The sequence below is a fragment of the Sphaeramia orbicularis genome, chromosome 9 (genome assembly GCF_902148855.1).
Source record: "Sphaeramia orbicularis chromosome 9, fSphaOr1.1, whole genome shotgun sequence".
Classification (NCBI taxonomy): Eukaryota; Metazoa; Chordata; class Actinopteri; order Kurtiformes; family Apogonidae; genus Sphaeramia; species Sphaeramia orbicularis.
Window position 1 is genome coordinate 41836683 of NC_043965.1, and position 20244 is coordinate 41856926.

Genomic DNA, 20244 nt, shown 5'->3' on the forward strand with positions numbered 1-20244 from the left:
ATCGATATGTTTAGGTATTTATTCAAGTGCAGATATGGCGGAGGTTCATTTTTGGTTTTCTTTTTTGTTTATATTTTATTTTTTATAATTTAACACTCTTATTAAATAATGGTAGTTCCTTTGTTGGGAATGCACAAAAATACTGTTCTGATGTTAGTTCTGAACTAATAGAATATGAACATTTGAGCAGGATCTGAAACTGTAATGTCTAGAAAACACAATTTCACTTTGAACACAGGAACATTTAGTGATACAGCATTAGATCCTGTTGGGATCAAATAAAAATGTGTTTAGTATTTGTGCAGATTTCTGGTGTAATTCCTATGGTGGCCCAGAGGTGCAACAGCTCAAAAAACATGATCCACTATAAGAAAAAAAAAAAAAGTGAACAGCCCAAAAAAATTATCCACTATAAGAAAAAAAAGAGAACAGCCCCCCAAAATTATCCACTATAAGAAAAAAAAAAGAAGAGAACAGCCCCCAAAAATTATCCACTAAAAAAAAAAAGAAAAAAGAGAACAGCCCCCCAAAATTATCCACTATAAGAAAAAAAAAAAAAGAGAACAGCCCCCAAAATTATCCGCTAAAAAAAGAAAGAAAAAAGAGAACAGCCCCCCAAAATTATCCACTATAAGAAAAAAAAAAAAAAGAGAACAGCCCCCAAAAATTATCCGCTAAAAAAAGAAAGAAAAAAGAGAACAGCCCCCCCCCAAAAATTATCCACAATAAGAAAAAAAAAAGAGAACAGCCCCCAAAAATTATCCACAAGAAAAAAAAAAAGAACAGCCCCAAAAAATTATCCACTATAAAAAAAAAAAAAAAGAGAACAGCCCCCAAAAATTATCCACTATAAGAAAAAAAAAAAGAGAACAGCCCCAAAAAATTATCCACTATAAGAACAAAAAAAAAAAAAAAAGAGAACAGCCCCCCAAAAATTATCTACTATAAGAAAAAAAAGAGAACAGCCCAAAAAATGATCCACTGTAAGAAAAAAAAAAAGCAGCCCAAAAAATTATCCACTATTTTTAAATAACTTTATTTTTAGTGCACCAACCTCCGCTTCCGGTAGGTTACTTTGTTAGCATTAGCCACATTAGCTGAAGGCCTTAAAAATTTTCAGCCTATGCTTTCATTTTTTGTGGTGGCCTAAATTTTAAAGCAAGAGACCTTTCGGGTAAACAGCGCCCTCTTAACTGAAAAGGCGGATGATGTTTTTAATTTTTATTTTTTCTTATAGTGGATACTTTTTTGGGCTGTTCTCTTTTTTTTCTTATACTGGATATTTTTTTGGGCTGTTCTCTTTTTTTTCTTATAGTGGATACTTTTTTGGACTGTTCTCTGGGTTTTTTCTTATAATGGAAAAAATTTTTTGGGCTGTTGCACCTCTGGGCCACCGTAAATTCCATGCTTTCAGGAAATAATCTTTTAAAAAAGAAACAAAACCAATAAAAAAATTGCCTTTTTAACTTTTTTTATCGATATATCATGATCCTAGTATAGTGATTTGTATGGTATCGCAAGATTCGTGCCGATACACAGCCCTAGTTAACAGTGGAGCAGCAGCACAACGACGACATGTAAATATCAAAGACTCCACTTGATCAGGAACATGATAACACACAAGAACACAAACACTGATCATCACATATGTACAAAGGCGAAAATAAATAATTTGTGCCAGTTTATCTTAAAAAAATACTCTTGTTTTTTTGTGTTCTGCGCCTATGTCAGTGCAACACTTCTACCTGAGGACATGGTCAAACACTCCAGAATCATCAGCTTGTTTGTGGAGTTCATTGTTCCTTCAAGTATCGCAGTTTTTAGAATCACACAAAATAACTTAAATTCTACTGCGATTATCGTATAATACATACAGCCGTGTTCATGACTGTTTGAATTCTAGTGGGCGGTTCCTACCCTTTTTGAAAAATCATGAAACGCCCTGAATTTCCTCTTCATATTTGTACAGTAACACGCTAACGCTGCTTTTCCACCAAAAGAATCAGATCAGCTCGCCTCGGTTTAGACACCATGACATAGCGACAGTTTTCAAAGCAAAGATACTTATGATTAAAGAGAAGAGATTTCGATTTGAAAACATGACGGCTAAGCTGTGGCTAATTAGCTTAAACTTCAATTACGTGTAACAATCGTACCGCCGACGCCATCAAATATTCTCCTTAAATGTTACTACAGTCAGTCTTACGGTTCAGTGGATTCTGTAGCTGGGATTCGAGAGATTAGTAACGTATTTGGTGAGTTTGGTCATTTTCACTGCCAAAATCCAAATCTTACTAAGTGTATTTTTTGCAATTCTAGTCAAAATATCTCATCACACTTAAAATAAGACAGAATCACCTAAAAAGTAACTTTTCAGTGAGATATAAGAACTTCTTTTTAGACACTAGATCTTGAAAATCTTGCTTCAAAAAGATGTTGGAATAAAAATAGAACAGATTTGGGGTTTTAAATTATAGCAAACCACTTCCTGATGATTTGACAATCTAAAAATCTTTGGTGCTGCAGCAAAAAAACAAAACAAAACAAAACAAAAAAAAAACAATTACTCGAGAATGGCTTCAACTTGATCCACTGGTGCTGGAGGACTAGTTGAAAATTGTAGATAAAATTCACAATAGCGACTGCTTTCAAAGCAAAGATACTTAAGACTAAAGGCGAGAGATTCCGATGTTACCTGTGTCACTGTTGAAAACATGACGGCTAACCTGTGGCTAATTAGCTTAAGCTTCAATCACGTGTAACAATCGTACCGCCGACGCCACCAAATATTCTCCTAAAAGTTTACTACAGTCAGTCTTATGGTTCAGTGGATTCTGTAGCTGGGATTAGAGAGATTAGTAAAATATTTGGTGAGTTTGGTCATTTTCACTGCCAAAATCTAAATCTTACCAAGTGTATTTTTCTCATTTCTAGTCAAAATATCTCATCACACTTAAAATAAGACAGTAAAATGACATGAAAATGTTTAGATTAAAAAACTGTTATTTACAAAAAAAAGTGAAAAACCTGAAATGTCTTAAGATAAGTAAATGCAATTTTACCAATATTCTGCCTGTTATTAAAAGTTTTGTGCATTTGTAATTGTAATGTAAATTGTAATGCGCATGTGTAAAGGATAAACTAATAATCTGAGGCAGAATATTGTTAAAATTGTGGTTGTTTTTCTTAAGACGTTTCCAGTTGTTCATGTTATTCAGATTTTTGTAGATGTAAACATGATCAGAATTTAATTTTACTTTTTTCACTGTTATTTTACTTGAGATCATATCGGGCTGAATGTGGCCCCTGAACTCAAATGAGTTTGACATCCCTGCTTTAGGTGATTCTGTCCTATTTTAAGTGTGATGAGATATTTTGAGTAGAAATGAGAAAAATAAACTTGGTAAGATTGGGATTTTTTGCAGTGTTCAACTTTGACAGTACTAAGAGGAAAAGTGTGTTTAGCTGCTTGTCTGTAACGACTCACTTGTCTAACAAAACAATCATTTTATTAACGTCGGATATTTTCGTGTGGTGTCATAACATCGGACCCTATGAATAATATATACAAGATCATCACAGAGGTCGATTGAAATTTTCCACAAAATGGTGGCTCGTCCAGGGAATGGAACCACCTCTCCTATGGGACACCACTCACAAAGAACATTTGAAAACCCCCTAGACCACATTCAGGAATTTTAAATAAATTTCACTGGAGCTCCAAGTGACAATAAAAGAGGATGAAAGTTAAACTGTACACTTGACATATTTTACTTCCCTTTAGTGTCGTCGTTGCAACATCACAACATGTGACGCAGAAATGTTTCAGGCTACACAAATTTGTCAGCAGCCTGATTTTACTTGTGTGTATATATAGTATCAGTCTGACTCCAGGGCCGTCTTAACGCATGGGCCTGATGGGTACCATGAGCATAGGGGCCCCATGCTAATTTGTTTTATGTTAATCCTCCAATGCACCTTGTATCATATCTGACACGTACCCATCAAAGGCCTCTAGTTATTTCACTAATTGCTAATTTAAGTTCTTTTCTGTTTATTCTGTACTCAATTTTTAAGCCCCATAGTTGTTTTATTTTGTACTCGAATTTCTCAATCATTTTAAGTAGATTTTATTATTTTGAACTAAACTATTTCAACCTTTTTAACAGCTTTTTTTTATTTTGTATTAAAATGTTTCAATCTTTTTTAGAGATTTTTTAAATTTTAATTTATATTACAATTTGTACAAAAAATAATTCCGACAATTTGGAATCTGTACTCCCGAAAGTTGAAAGTGCACTCAGAGTGTTCATGTGCATAATGGCGACCAACTGTATAGGACAGCGTTCTTTTTGAAGACTGTAACTTATACAAAAATCGGCTTCGTAGCGAAAAGGGGCAGCATTGTTTGAACTGGCTTTCACTTCTGTACATGGAAAATGACATCCTGAAAACCACTGACTTCAAGCCAATAATAATTCCTGTGAGTAGTTGTCATACTACGCAGGACGCTGCTTTGTGGCCCTGTCGCACTCCCTTGGAACCTCAGCCAAGGTGGGACTAGAGAGAGTGTGTGACAGTTTGCCTTCACATAGTGGGAATGCCAAAAAAAAAAAGCTGTGTAAAGTGGCATAACTGACACCTCACACCAGTAAAATATGGACTAATGACTGAAGCCTCTGACCAGGATTGAACTACGCAAAGTCTTGGACATGAAGGGTTCCATGAGGTGATTCCGTCACTCGCGTACGTAAAAACAGCCCTCAATGGCTTTCATCCTGATAATCTCTGCCGTCCGCCTCTGATTCAAATCCAGTAGCGCCTTCAGGAGGTCGTTTAAGCTGGCGTCTCCGCCCTCTTTCTCCAGCCAAACGTTGAGCAAATCGTGAACTCTGTCTACGTAGCAAAGACTCTCTTTGCTTTTGATCAAATTATCATTGATTCCAAGGAGGCGGAAGAATCTGGAGTGGTAGTTGACGTCCAAGTCTTCGAAAAACTCAAAGCAGCTCCTCAAGGATTCTTCACCTGCGCACAAAGAACGAATACTTTGATTCATTCATGCAGTCGTTTGCTGTGATGACACTGATGAACAACTAAAACCCTCTGAATCCTTATATATTCAGTTCATGGGCTTTGATTCAAAAGCAGTACAACAGTACATGACCTCTGTCATTAAAAGCAAATACAGCTATGACTTTCAATAATAGCAGCTGTAGTAATGTCACTTTTGTGATAAGAAATAGTCATGAAAGTACTTTACCGTTCACAGGAACAACCTTGAGCAGTAGTTCATCGGGCTACATGTGAAAAAAAAAACAAAATCATTAATGTTCAAAGATTTCATCATGAGTCAGGTTGTATTTTTTTTTATTTTTTTTAAATGAACTGCTTGCAAAATAAATAAATAAATAAATAAATAAATGAAATAAAAATCACATGGTCCTGCTGATCGGGTAGTTTCAGCCCCATATTATACATTAATAATTTACTTTTCAGGCTGGTTTCTTCAATGATTTATTTCAGAATTTGGGATTTAAAATGCAAGACAGCAAGAACAAGAGCATAACAACACTAAAGCAGTGAGTAAGCAATATTTTCTGTTAAACGATGACATATGGAGCAAAAGATGTTACTCATTGACTTCCTGATTGTCAAAACAACTGAACAACGGCGCAGGAACAAAGGAGGTGTTGCACAGTGAGTCACTGGGTGTGTTGAAAAAAATGGAACCACATTTGATGAATCACTAAACAAAAAGTACCCTCTTATCACATCAGTTTAAGATCCTCCTGTAGATAAACCTGTCATCACCTTCATTTCCACAGACTAGTTCAGTGTAGCTTGAACAGAACAGGAAGGAAGTAGAATAGATTTGAGATTTCTGAAAAAAAAGGTGGATGTGTTGAATAGGGGTGTAAGAAAATATTGGTTTTGCAACATATCGCGATATTTCATTTCACAATACTGTATCGATATTAAAAAGTACTGTATCGATATTTTTAGATATTTATTGAAATGCAGATATTGTGGAGGTTCATTTTTGGGTTTTTTTTGTTTTTCTTTTTTTGTTTATATTTTATTTATTATTATTTAACACTCTTATTAAATAATGTCAGTTTCTTTGTTGGAATTGCACAAAAATAATGTTATGATGTTAGTTATGAACGAATAGAATATGAACATTTGAGCAGGATCTTAAACGGTAATGTCTGTAAAACATAATTTAAGTTTTAACACAGGAAAATTTTGTGATATAACATTAGATCCTGTTTTGATCAAATAAAAATGTGTTTAGTATTTGTGCATATTTCTGGTGTAATTCAATTCTTCAAGGAAATAATCACAAAAAAAAAAAAGAAACAAACCAAAAATTGCCTATTTGACAGTATCATGATATACCGTGATATATCATATCGTGATCCTTGTATTGTGATTTGTATCGTATCTCCAGATTCTTGCCAATACACAGCCCTAGTGTTGAACAGTTTTCATAAGGATTAGGCATCGAAGACATACACACAACCAGCAAGCAGGTGAGAGGGAAAGAGGCGAGCGAGGAAGGAAGCGTGGGTGGAGAGGAGCTGGAGCTCTCACCCTGTTGTTGAGCGGCGTGGAGACTACAAGGGTGACTGGAGGGGGGGGCGCAGGGAAGGCAGAGGCAGGCGGGCCGGTTAGACTGTTCTGGGAGTTACTGGCAGTACTGGTGAGGCTTTCACACAACTCTTGACACTCATCCTCCACGGCGGAGAATTTGGATCTCACCAATACCCGGGGCAGGAGCAGGGAGGAGGGGCTCGGCTTTCGGCTCTGACCATTCTTCTCCTCGGTGCTGGTGCTGTAATCCTGGAGGTGGATGATGGGAAATGTTCAAATCACACCCTCTATGACCTTTCCCAGTTTACCCCAGAGAACGTTTTCTAAAATGTATCTACAGGGTTTCTGCAGGTGTGAAAATGTTGAATACACCTAAGACCGTCAGCTTTAAACTGACTCTGACATGGTTTAGTTCCAACTTTTGAATGAATTCAGTGGGAAAGTTTAAGAAGTGGCACACACTGAGTCTGTTTACATGACCATAAAAGTCTAATAAGGGGGAGTAATCACATAAGTGTAATAATCAGATCTGACACGTTTACACGCACTTAGAAATACAATAATCAAAAACCCTGATTTAGACGCTCCAGTCTATTACCAGATTTCTTTCAGAGTGCGTACATGCATAGTCATGATAGACTCAAACTTCCTGTTATTGTCTTCCACTCCTGTTTGACTACGTAACTTCTGTTTTCTACCATTTTAATTATTATTACACAGGTGCAGATGTAAAAGAATTAAATAAATCAGATTAACCTGTATACATGGAGGAAGATATCAGAGTATTGGGGAGAAATCCAGGGGTGTTAATCTTATTTATCATAATCTGATTACTGCTGTTATCTGATAAAACATATCAGATTATCCTGTTTACATGGTCACTTGAATAATCTGATAACTCCAGAAATTTAATAATGATTCAAGTATTGGTGTGGATGTAAAAGAGGCTCACTGATTTGGTCAATTTTAGTCGATTTTTTTCCTCTGTGCTGGTTGACCTGATGTCTGTCTAAAATCTAATGCATATTCCAGTGTAATGCATATTCCACTTTGAGACATATCTGCCTGCGTAGGAAGGGAAACGCTGGAATAAAACGACACCTCTGGATCTGGTAGAATCCAGATTAAAACCCATATCATGTATACCCTCGCTGAGGCCAGACATTAGTGATACTCCACATGTGAATAATACTGGGCATATCCAAAGTTCCTAATTTGAGCAGCTAAAATTAGAGGTCAACTGATGTTTTTTTAAGGCTGACTGATGCAGATGTAAAAAAAATTTGGTCAGCTGATGGCCGATATCTACAGCTGATTTCTGAGGCTGATATTTAAGGTCAATTTATTATTTTTTCTAAAGCACATTGACCGCAAAATACAACTGAAACATTAAGATAACTAGAAGCACTCGGAGAGCGCAGACCTCCGCCAAGGCTGATCAGTGGCCCCCCCCCGTGGGCCCCCCCACCCCCGATCACCACCAAAATTTAATCATTTCTTCCTTATCCCATTTCCAACAAACCCTGAAAATTTCATCCAAATCTGTCCATAACTTTTTGAGTTATGTTGCACACTAACGGACAGACAAACAAACAAACAAACAAACAAACAAACAGACAGACAGACAAACAAACAAACAAACCAACCCTGGCAAAAACATAACCTCCTTGGCGGAGGTAATTAAGATTTTTATGCAGCGATGTAAATGAAATTATTAACACTCATACACAGAGTACTCTTTTAACATATATTGAACTTCAAGTGCTGCTCACACAGGTACCTGATCAAATATAACATTTTTACTACTGATCAAATATTGGCTTTAAAAAAAGAAGAAAATTAAGGTCAATGGTCGATATTGAATAAAATGAATGTATCTGCCCGATATATTGATCTACCTCTACTCAAAATTCACTATGTTCAATTAATCAAATTTTAAGAAGAATCAAAAGTACATTTTAGACATTTTAAGGCCTAACATTCAGGGTCAGGATTGATAAAGGGTTCATGGTACAAAGAGAAACCTCAGAAAATGTGTATTTTCTAATCCTAGTGAAGATAAAAGTTGTAGCCCTTAAGAAAGCTCCTAAGGTGAAAAACAGCTAAAAACCAGGAGGAGGATTTTTTAAAAGTTGGAGAGTTCCTCAAGGGAACTAAAATCTATGATTAGGGATATTGATTTCACTGTCCAAGAGAGAGCACAGTCTTTCCTCTTTTTCACTTCTGTGTCATACCAAGTAGCACAGTCCACCACGCCTCCACACTGAGATACAAGTTGTGTCCCTTCTTTGCTCTGAAAGTTTTTCTAAACCTCTCCTAAGCTATGACTCTGCTAGAATTTTTAAGGCTGTGTTGTCAGAGGGCTATTTGTGAAAAAGGACACTGATTATTGGATTTGGGAGTTTTTAAAGGACCCGCAGATATCCTAAATCTATACAAACAGAGTCAAAATTTATGAAGTGACTCACTGGTCCTGCTTTGACCCCATCAGATGGACTGCTCACAGAGTCTGAGGAAATAAAATGTGAGGAGAGGATTAGGCAACTTTAAGGAATCCCCCAGAGTTCCAAAACAGCACATGTTTGTGACAGGAATTCACTTTTAATTGGAAAAACCAACACAGGAGAAGAAAAGAAGAAAAACAGGGGATTTCCATCCAATTCATGGCAGAGTGGGAGGAGTGTACGTTATATTCATTAAGACACTGATATACTGTCTTATATACAGTACCGTTGTCAGCAGCTCCACCATCCTGCTGCTGTGTGATCGCCAGCTCAACCAATTACTTCATACCTGCCATTAGCAGTCCAGCTGAGCAGGTTTTGTACCCACAGTAGTGTGAAACATGTGGCACCATGCATAGCAGTGATGAGCACAGCCTATGTGTTCTACAGGAATAAAAGCTGCACTAACGGGTAGGCAGATAATAACATTCACAACCAACCAAATGAGCCCAACTTGTTTTGAAAAACTAATTAGTTTCACAATTTAATCATACTCTTAATGATAATGTTTTAATCAAAGTTCCCCATCTGTTTTTTAGTTAAACCAATGGTGATTATCTTAAATCTACACAGAGCTAAAAGTACAGCGTTTACAGCTGAAAAACTTAATGAAGTATGTCACTTTATACCGGCCCAAACACACTCATGACAGTGACATTCCAAGTGTGTTGTTCAGGTTATTAAATTATGCAATACCGGTTTATTTTAACCTTGAGGTGTTGCCGTTTCGCACCATTAGAGTGTCTCCTGAAGTTTCCTGGCACTGTCAGACAAACAGGTTTTTTAATAATGTAATAGACAAATGAAAGTACAGATTTGTGCATTTGATAAGAATATGATTGGATTTCAGGATCAGGTCCTAAGAGGACACTTCATTTCCTCTTTAAACCTATATACTTCAGCTCCATGTATGGGTTGTGCGCTGTGTCTTGGTGAATACACACTTGAATACGTAATATTTTGTCAGATGTTACTTTCCAGACTGGACGTGAAGCTGTCTTTGTTTAAAACAGCATACAGCTTTGGGAATAATTATTATTGCACTATCAATCTTCTGTATAAATTTGACATAACAATATATCAATTCATAAGAGGTATGAGAGAATCTGAATATTCAAAGACGTAAAATCGCCAAATTTTACACGAGAAGAGGAAAAACATATGAGACATCATCTACATATACAATATAAGGTTCAGGTAATCTAAAGGGGTTTACAACTCAATCAAGGAGAGGACAGTGCAACAGGAACATTCTTTAGAAGGGAAGCAAAGTGCGAGTTACTGCCAAACACTTGTGTATTACAGTCTCCAGAGGACAATGTGTTCAGACTCTACAAATGAAGAGGACCAAAACACATTTCTACTTCTTTCCGACGCTGTACGCTGTTAGTGTTGGACTTTTATGGCACAAATTCCATTACACATTCTGTTTTCCTTCTTTTCCATTACTGTATTTCCTCCACAACCCTCAGCTGCAGAGGGTACAAGGCCTTTACTTGAAAGAGGCTTGTATTAGATAGAGGCCTTTATAGTACAAACACAACATTATTACAAAATAAAAGCTCCTGTACTGCAGCGGATGGAATCCTTTTATTGCTTCACAGAGCTTTTAGAGTGTAAACATTGTCTTCCATTTGTGCTGATAATTTCATACAAATGAGAGACTGACTTAAAAAGTAATACACATACCTGCAGCGACCAGAAAAAGACAATAACACTTCATGTGTGTGATATGAAAGTGTTCAAAACAGCTGGATTTTATTGCTGGGTGTATTAATTTAAGTTTGTTGATATGTGCATTGTGCTTATTGACAGCACATTATACTGCATCAGTTCAGTTCAGTTGGTTTTTTAGTCTGTATTGAAATTTTTCCACTCAAGTAAATTTAATTCCACTCACCTGTTCTTCCATGGATCTTTATCCACCAATATAGCACTGCAGCAATGACCACTACAGCAAACACTACAAGTGGCACAATCCAAGCAGCATTTTCTGATAAATAAACAAAAAAAACCATTAACATCACACCATGGTTGTAAAATGACGTCAAACAATTACCATACTTTTTGGACTATAACCCACACTTGACTACAAGCAGCACCCACCCCATCTCCAATGTCTCACCATCGATTCATTGATGCCAAGCTTACGTGCAGCAGCTATATTTCCTTCTTCGTCAGCCGGATCGATCGTTAGCCCACAAAACATAAATTAGCCACATAATTTTAGAGCCGCGAGTTCACAGTGTATGGAAAAAAGTAGCGGCTTATAGACCGGAAAGTACGGTAGCATTGACACAAACAGTTTCACCTGGACATTTAATTACTGTTAAGTTAGAGGTTAACAAACTTATTATCATTTCCACTTTTTTTGAACATTTATAAAAAAAAAAAAAGCAATTCCACACCAAAAACAAACGAAGTTATCAGCAAATAAGGACTTTTGTAGTCCTACCGATTTTATCTTCTCATTACATATTCAAAAAGAATTCAACTATGCCCCACTAGTTTTTCATGTTTTCATTTCCATGTCCAAATATGGTCCATCCAGGGCTCACCTACACTGACTGGTATTTCAGTGCAGAATAAAAGACATCATTTCAAGATTAGCAACTGATCAAGGTACATTCATACAGGATTGACACAGGAGTGGCAAAAAAAACACAACGATTGCATAACAATTAATTTCATGAGAGTGTTTGTCTGTAGTGTACACCCTTCAAAACACTTCTTTGTTCTTCTGTTTCGCTTTTGTCAGTCATGATTGGAGCTAAAAATAAAGTGGTTTGGTCAGTTATTATGAACAAGACCCAGCAAACCTACAGAAACTTTACAAACATGAAAAGCCCTGATCTAATGTACCAAAACACTGTGTACATCTGTATTGATGCCCGTTTTAGTCGTAGCTCTTCTCGTAGAGGTGAACTGAATACTGTACCTGATGCAGAACCAGAGGGAGGTGGGCGTTTCTTGCACTCGGTGTTGGAGGTGGAGGTGCAGTTCCTCACGATCACTTCATCTTTTCCACAACTAGTTTGTCAGCAGATAGAAACATTAATTAAAAGCAGAAAGGGTATTACATGAGCGTTTTAAACCAGGCCCAGACTGCAAGAGTTTTGCCCCAGATTCATCCCTCCTGACATTTGATGTGGAGAGATGAGGCCTGGCATTAAAATGGCTGAATCTCAACAAAACGCAAAAGCAGAAGACACCGAGCAGGCCTGTCATATTACACAATTCAAGTCCTTATCAAAACTTGTCATTATCAGCATGTGGTTGCTTGCTCATAGCTGTTGTTCCAAGTAAACTGGAACTGTAAAACAGGTACTGAAAGAGGAGCGACATTGTTAAGGACTGTGATAGCAATATATCTTGCAAAAAAAAAAAAAAAGCTGTGGTGTTGCTGCTAAACTCACCAAAACCAATTTGAAAGAAGAAAACCGCTAACTGGAGTTGGAGATAAACTGATTAATCTGTACTGATAGGATGTTTTACAGACTACTGGTACTGGCAGAATTTAGCTCAGATAGTGACAAGAAACTCAACTGAAACTGACTGAGGGTTTGTAGTTTGATATTCAGTTTCGCAGTTTTTTTAATATATATATATATATATATAATTTTTTTTTTCATTTGGGAAAATACTTTACAGAGTAAGACACAAAAACAACAACTAAGCACATTTCTATATCATGTCTGAAAAATGAAAACATATACATATTCCATACAAGTTCTGTTTAGAAAAAAAACCAAAACAAAAACAACTCTTCTTAAAATAAGTCTTCCCTTTTTTGTGTAATATTTTAAATAACATACAGTACAACAAAAAGATGTCCATTTTTCCCCTTATTTTCACTACTTATTTCAAAATCCACATTTAGTTACTATTTTGAGTTTGTTGTTCAATGAAAGATTGATTGATGTACGTAGACATGTATTACTTCGATTTAAGCCCATTTGCACTGGACTACAATTACCTTTTGACCTCTGGTAATTTGTAATGTGTGGAGCTCAAACAAACAAATATCTATCATTTGATTTTTTTTAAGGTCTCCAATATATTTGTTCCATTTGTGCATTTATTCTGCCTGTTTCAAGAGCTATGGAGGCTGCATTAGCTTTTATACATAAAAGTTTTAAGAACTGTTTTGGGTGTAAATATGCCGTGATATAGCATGGAAACCTATTCAATAAAAGACCAAGGTTAAATTCTGTTCTTTGGCAATGGAAGAGAAGAGCTGTACAAATATTTTTTTTCAGTTTAAGAGGTTATATAAAGAGAGAATAGAGAAGCTTTAGAAAAGCATGTAATGAAATAATTTTACTTATGGATTTTGGATTTGTTTTATTTTTATTGACAATCATGTAAACTGTTTACTGTAATAGCTGTAACGGCAACTTATCTGATGTAAGCAGATGTTTCAAGAAAGGGGCAGGTATTTTAAGTTTTCTTCATCCTGCTCCTTTCCAATCATTTAGACTGGAATGAATAAATGAAATGAAATTCTACAGAAGAGTGAAATCTCATAAGATGATGAGATGGATAGAAGTGTATAATCTGTCTGTTAATGCAAGACATAGGGCTCTCAGTTGGTAGAGCAGGTCATCCAATGACCGAAGGGTTGGCAGTTGGAATCCTGTCTACCATTGTACGAGTGTGAAAGTGTCCTTGGGCAAGACACTGAACCCTAAATTGCTCCCAGTAGGGTCTGGCAGTGCCTTGCATGGCGGCAGCCACCATACTGGTGTATGAGTGTGTTATGAATACGTGCATGGGCTTTGAAAAGCGCTTTGGGCACCATAAATGTGTGGAAAAGCACTATACAAGTACCGACCATTTACATAACTTCCTGTTCATTGCTCCAGTACTGAATACATAAAACTCATCCAGTTGTCATTCCACAGCTTTAAATGACAAAGGAAAAGGAAGTGGATGAGTAAAGTTACGTCTTAATCGAAGGAGAAAAAACAAAGTTTGGTGCTAGCTAATGTTAGCACATCAGACAAGTAATGCTAACCCCACTGCACCTGCCAAACAAGACCTTTATGGACCTCTAATGTAGAATAAGGCTCATTTGAGGTGTTTCCCATCCTTTACTTGTGCTGTTCTTTGTTCATCCAAGGGAAGGTAAATGAACTAACAATTTATGTCAACACGCACTGAGCTTGAAGTGAAGTGATGCCCTGCTATAAATGATGTAAATGTCAAAATAAATAAAGGAATTTAGCTCCTTCTAATCGCTGATCCCTGCCTCCTTTAGAAGTTACAATAAAGAAGCATATGAGCATAGAGGCTCTGCTGTTTAGTGACTGTTTGGATCTGGAAATGTCTTTTATGGCACCATGACGTCAGACTTAACTAGATAAGGAGCATTTTTCCAGTGCCTTGACTTTAGAACCAGAGATAACGTCAGTAAAACACAGATATGTTTGCTTCTGAATCTTTGAAAGTCTACAGGATAAACTAGTTCAAATGAATATGGCTTTAAATGTGCACTTCAACTGTTACCTAGTTTCTAATGAGGTCAAACACTGCCAAATAAAGAACAAGGGAATATGGTCAAATACTGTACATTACATCATAATAGAAAATAGGAGTAGTTTCTGACTACACAAACTGAAGACAAAACATGATTCCACAACACACTTTCTTTTATCTTTACTAAAATTATACTGGACTCAGACTTTGTGATTTAGAAGTTTTCAGAAAACAAAACCTTTATTAAAACTCCATATTGCCCAGCGATAGTTGAATCTTTTCTTGGTAGAATCATACTGGCCTTAAATTCGACTTCTACCTGGAGCTGATTGGCCTTGATCACATGCTGCCTATAACTCGTTTTTGTTATTCATCAGACCTCAGGCAGTCTTTTTAATCACCCCTTCATTGCTTTAACATCCAGTGAGTCAGATGAGACCACGTCAGTTTCAATTTTGTTTACATCTCCTTCCCTGTGGGATCATATGTGGTGGTGCGTTTGCTCCCTCTGGCACTATAGTTGTAATTATTACCCAGTTGTGTATGATGCACCATTATTTTCGATGCCTGTAGTGTGTTCAGGTTTGAGGATAAAGACAGGAACATATAAGAAGTTTTTCATTGTCTGTGTGATGTTCCGATTTCATAATCAGCCAGGATGTTTAAACTCCTGAAGTCTGAGCCCATCTTTAGGAATAGTTTGACATTACTCTTTAAAGGTTAAGTGTTTAGTGTGTGGTTTGCAGAGACTCACCTTGAACACTTCTTGCACACCTCACATGCTTGGTCGGGGGCACAAAATCTTCCTGATTTGCACCGACATTCAGTATTATGAGTGAAGGTACACGGCTGTACAATTTCCTGATCTGACACAAAACATGAAAAAGGCCTTGTTAACTTGGAGTTCATGCTTGAATCACTCTGAAAAGGTTGAATATTGATCTTTCTTTCAGTCTTTCTGATCGATAGCATTAAGCCATCAAGCAGAATTACCTAAGCGGCACTGTGTACATCGGAAACACTGTTTCAGTCCATTGGAATGCTCTGTGTATGTCCCATATTCGCATTCCTCACACTGCCCTTTCTTCCCTGCTGTGCTGCAGGGTGACTTCATATGTGTACCTAAAAAAACAGAACCCACACATCACTATTCATCTACTTAATTGAGCCGTCACAGTTCAAATCGAGCCATCATCGTAGCATAAAAGCAACCAATCACAATCAAGCTCAGCCTGCTTCATAACGCTTGTGATGGATTTTAGATTCATGTTGTTGACAAAACTTCGGTCTCCACGGACTAAATCAAGTGCGGCTCCATGTGGCTTACCAGCTGGGCAGTTTAAGCAGCAGATGTTGCCGTTTGGGTACTCCAGGTTGTCTCTGCAGGGGACATCCCGTCGTGTCCTCCTGCCTCCCAAGTCAAGACCAGACTGTGGAAATGCCCCGGTGGGACAGAAGCAGACCAGAACCAAAACCACCTTTGGATAAGAGATGACAGGGACATAAATCAGGATAATATTTTTCTCCTTTTTAGTTCCAAACTCAGCTTTTAGGCAGGTGTTTAATTTGTTTAAAAGGTGCTATTTGCACATGTACAGTATTGTGCAAAAGTCTAAGACCACCTTTGGCTTCATAGTTTTTCAAAGGGTTATAATGAACCTACTGAATGAATTGATTTCTCAGTCTTCAGTACAATTCAAATAATGTCTCAGAAAGAATAATATGTGCTCAGTATTAAAAAACACACAAAAAAACAGGACCAGTCAGGATTTAATGTGACCATGACCATGAAAAATGGCCCAAACATTGAGAAATGTTGGATGAATTCAATGAAACATGGAGTAAACATTAGCAAACAACTGAGAAAGTAAGTAGAGCTTACTAACACCCCCGCCCAGTTGCACAACACCCTCCTGCTCACTGACACCCTTCCTACGCAGGGATTCATTTTAAGTCGGAAGTTTCAATCTATCTAAATAAATGTTCTAAACTTTTTTAACAAGTGGTGCCAGACACAACAAACCCCACCCCTTGCACATATTTTAGCTTATTTTGGCATCCATCCAGCTGATGTCATCATGTCTAAGCGTATATGGGTGTGCTGATGTCAGCATATCAACTTCCTCTAAATATATGTCAAGTTTGAAGTAAATTGAATCAAAAATTATGTTTTAATAGACACTTGAAATTTCACTCATAAGTAAATGGGAAAAAAAAAAAGATTTTAAAAATTCATAAAAAATTGGAACTTTGACCTACTTGTCCCAAAATGTAGTAAGATGTATTCTGGGTCACTGGCAATCGGTGAACCCAATTTGGTATGAATGTGACCAATAGTTTTGCAGCTAAAGTGTTAAACAAACAAACTAGAAAAGCACTTGGAGAGTGCAGACCTCTGCAGATCCACACCCCCACCTCCCACCCCCACCAAAATTTAATCATTTGTTCCTTGTGCCAGTATCAACATTTCCTGAAAATTTCATCAAAATCCGTCCTTAACTTTTTGAGTTATCTTGCTAACAGACAAACAGACAGACAGGCAACCCCAGATGAAAACATAACCTCCGTTGCTCCATGGTGGAGGTAACAAACAAACTGAACCAAAAACACCACTTGCCACCCTTCGAGGGGTGGGGTAAAAATGGAAAAATGGGAGAAAGGCACATGTAAAGAACATGTGTGTGAAATTTGACAGGAATAAGGTGAATAGTGTTTGTAAGTAAGTAGTTGAAATTTTCAAAAATTTGTACAATAAATAAATAGATAAATAAATAAATAAATAAATAAATAAGCCATCAAACCAGGCACTGCAACAGTCCTAGTGCTAAGGGCATGTGTGTCAACTTAGAAAAGAAACTGGTGAATAGTGTAGAGAAATGGGTTGGACAAATTTTGTACGTTGAAATTTTTTAAAATTTGAAAGAAAAAAAAAAAATCTAAAAATTTCAATTCCAGCATCACACTGTACACTGCACCTCTCCTCGTGATAAAGACCATGTGTCAAATCATCAGGTGGACAGTGTTCCAGAAATGGATTGGACAAAAATCTCAGATGGACGAATCATTATTTTTATTACAATAATAATAATGATAATAATAATAATAATAATAATAATAATAATAATAATAATAATAATAATAATAATAAATGCAGCAAATGGCATATTGTTTAAATAAATGACTTAAAGACATAAAGAGAATAGAAAGGGTAAAATAAATACTGTTTGTAGAAGCTTCTTTCCAGAAACTTTGACTTTTACTACTGTATATATTTGCTATTTATTCTGACTGTATCTTAATACAGAAAATATGAACTGCTTGTGTGTGTGCATTAAAACTTTGTTAAAACAACAAACATAATGGTGGCCTAAACTTTTGCACAGTACAATGTATATTTTGCTTATATCAATAATATAAGCAAAGCAGTGTGGGAAGTCCTGTGTAAACACATCATTTCCTCATAAATAAGTTCCAAAGGTGCCGCATCTAAACACAAGCTTACATTAGATTTTTTCCTCACAATGGTGGCAGGCTTTATGATGCAACATTTCTCAAGAATGCGGTGCAGCAATAAAATGCACCTCTGACCACACCACACTTTCACGTTAATAAACGAGCTCAGAGCCGAGCAAGTACATGTGATTGAAAAAGGGGACTTCCAGTTCACAGGTTTGATCTCTAGAAAGACCGAGAAGATGGGTGGGGTTGGTATTACGACCTGTCACCTGAAAGTAAATATCCAAATATGGTCAGAAATGATAAATAAATAAATAAATAAATAAATAAATAAATATAAAGCAGGCATGCCTCGACAAGACTTATTTCCACAACCACTTCTCCAAATGTAGCCCACATGTGATCATATATGAAGAATATTTAAAATTTAAAAAATTCCACTCAATAACATCAATAATAATAATCATCATCATTGTCGTCAATCAGTAGCTTCTATTTAACAACTTTCAACTACATTAAAACCCAATGTATTTCAACCATCATTTACAAAACTAATTGGGACATGTACTCACATATAAAAACACTTCTTTTAGGAATCTACTCATAAAATTCACTCTTAATATGGCTGTAAATCAATCATAATAAATAAGCTTGTGTTGTAGTGTAAAAAAAATAACTGTATATCTGTATTTAACAGATAAATAAGTTCTTGGCTGATTTTTTAAAGTCTCATTTCTAGTAAAAAACCTCAACTAAAAACCACACACTATATTTTTAGGGCATGTGTGTGTGGAAATATCATGGCAGTGGGTGGGAAACAGGTCAGGAGGACACTGGAGGATAATGGAAATCAAGTAATATTAGTTCTACTTTAAGATTTATTTATACAGGGATTTATCACACGTTTGGTTTTAAAAATAGTTAAAATGAGGTGACTTGGTTTGTCTTTGTGGAATTTCGCACCTAGGCTTAAAAATAGTGGGAGGTCTGGCAGATAAACGTGACATTCTGTGGAGACACCTGTGAAATGATAATATACTGAAATAGGCCACTTAATATTGGAGGAAAATAAGACAGAAAACCAGAATAAATAGGCTTGTGTCTGAACAGGTGTGTACTACTTCTGTATTCAGCAACAGGAGACCAAAAAAAAAAATAAATAAATAAATTAAAAAACTACTATTTCTACCCAATTATGTCTCCATCATTAGCTAAACTACGCAGGAAATTAGCCAAGGAACGGGCTATGAACCAGGCCTCGAGCGAAGAAAAAAAGTCAAATTTTAGCCAAAAAAAAAAGAAAAACACTTACCATATATCCTTGTAGTCGGTTCATTCTTAGGTACAGATGTAAAAAATCAACTCTTTCTAACTTTGTCGACCGGTTCATTTCAAAAGTAGGTCGTAGAATGCGGTACCGTAATCCGTGACCGTTTCCTCGAGGGTTACGGCAGGTGTGGCGGAGGTAGCCCCGGCAGGATGCGCCTCTGACGGGTAGAGTGTCTGCGGGATGGGGGGTCGGGGGGTCGGGGGGTGGAAGGGTTGGTCAAAGATCAGCTGGAGTTCAAGAAGACGCCTAAACTAAAGTGTCACTTCATTGTTTCCCCAGTAATTTAACGTCTTTCCGTGTTTTTTTTTATTTTTTATTTTACTGTGATAATTTATTGTTAAAAATAAGCTAAATACTACAAAGTGGAACGTGATACTTTGCACGCGCCGTAAAAGTTGGTGTCCTCGCGGTAAGTTCGTTTCCCGTGATATAGCAGAGGAGAAGACACCGTGCTGCGTTCACGTACACTGGGAAAAGATATGTAGTTACTTATGTCAATCAAACTCAAACGCCTTAATGAAAAGTAATTCAGACGATGATTACAATGAGATGAGACATACTTAGCAAGTATATTGTATTGATTAGTTTCAGTTTACTTTCAGTTTATTAGTTTATTTTATGGTGGATTATCCCAATTAATTAACCGTGTCAATAATAATAAAAAGGGCAGCTTTAGCAGACGTGGCTAATATCCTGCTGTGATGACAATAGACACCCTAAAAATAATATATTACAGCACATTAATTGAAAAAGAAAGAGTTAAGACAGCTAAGAGACAATTAATAACATTATTGTGTCTTTTTATTCGTGGTTTCCTAGATTTCCTAAATGCAGCATTTAAGGACATGCAACAATCACTTCCTGCAACTCCCACTTGCTTTG

General features: G+C 36.6%; 1 protein-coding gene across 1 annotated transcript; it reads right to left on the bottom strand.

The window, feature by feature from the left end:
- Window positions 1-4374: 4374 nt before the first annotated feature.
- Window positions 4375-19751, bottom strand: LOC115426149 (tumor necrosis factor receptor superfamily member 10B-like). Its single transcript, XM_030144138.1, has 10 exons — window positions 19345-19751; window positions 15904-16054; window positions 15570-15698; window positions 15331-15442; window positions 12037-12128; window positions 10999-11091; window positions 9063-9103; window positions 6595-6843; window positions 5261-5297; window positions 4375-5025 (listed from the first exon to the last, which is right to left on the bottom strand). The coding sequence occupies exons 1-10, from the start codon at window positions 19420-19422 to the stop codon at window positions 4739-4741; spliced, it is 1269 nt and encodes a 422-aa protein (XP_029999998.1). The 5' UTR covers window positions 19423-19751; the 3' UTR covers window positions 4375-4738.
- Window positions 19752-20244: the final 493 nt, after the last annotated feature.

Excerpts from the sequence above, each read along its gene's own strand:
- LOC115426149 (XM_030144138.1), bottom strand. The coding sequence starts at position 19,422 with ATGAACCGGTCGACAAAGTTAGAAAGAGTTGATTTTTTACATCTGTAC. Across the intron at positions 6,844-9,062 it reads ATGGGGTCAAAGCAGGACCA|GATTACAGCACCAGCACCGA; the intron begins GTGAGTCACTTC and ends ATCCACCTCCAG. Across the intron at positions 5,026-5,260 it reads CAAGGTTGTTCCTGTGAACG|GTGAAGAATCCTTGAGGAGC; the intron begins GTAAAGTACTTT and ends CTTTGTGCGCAG.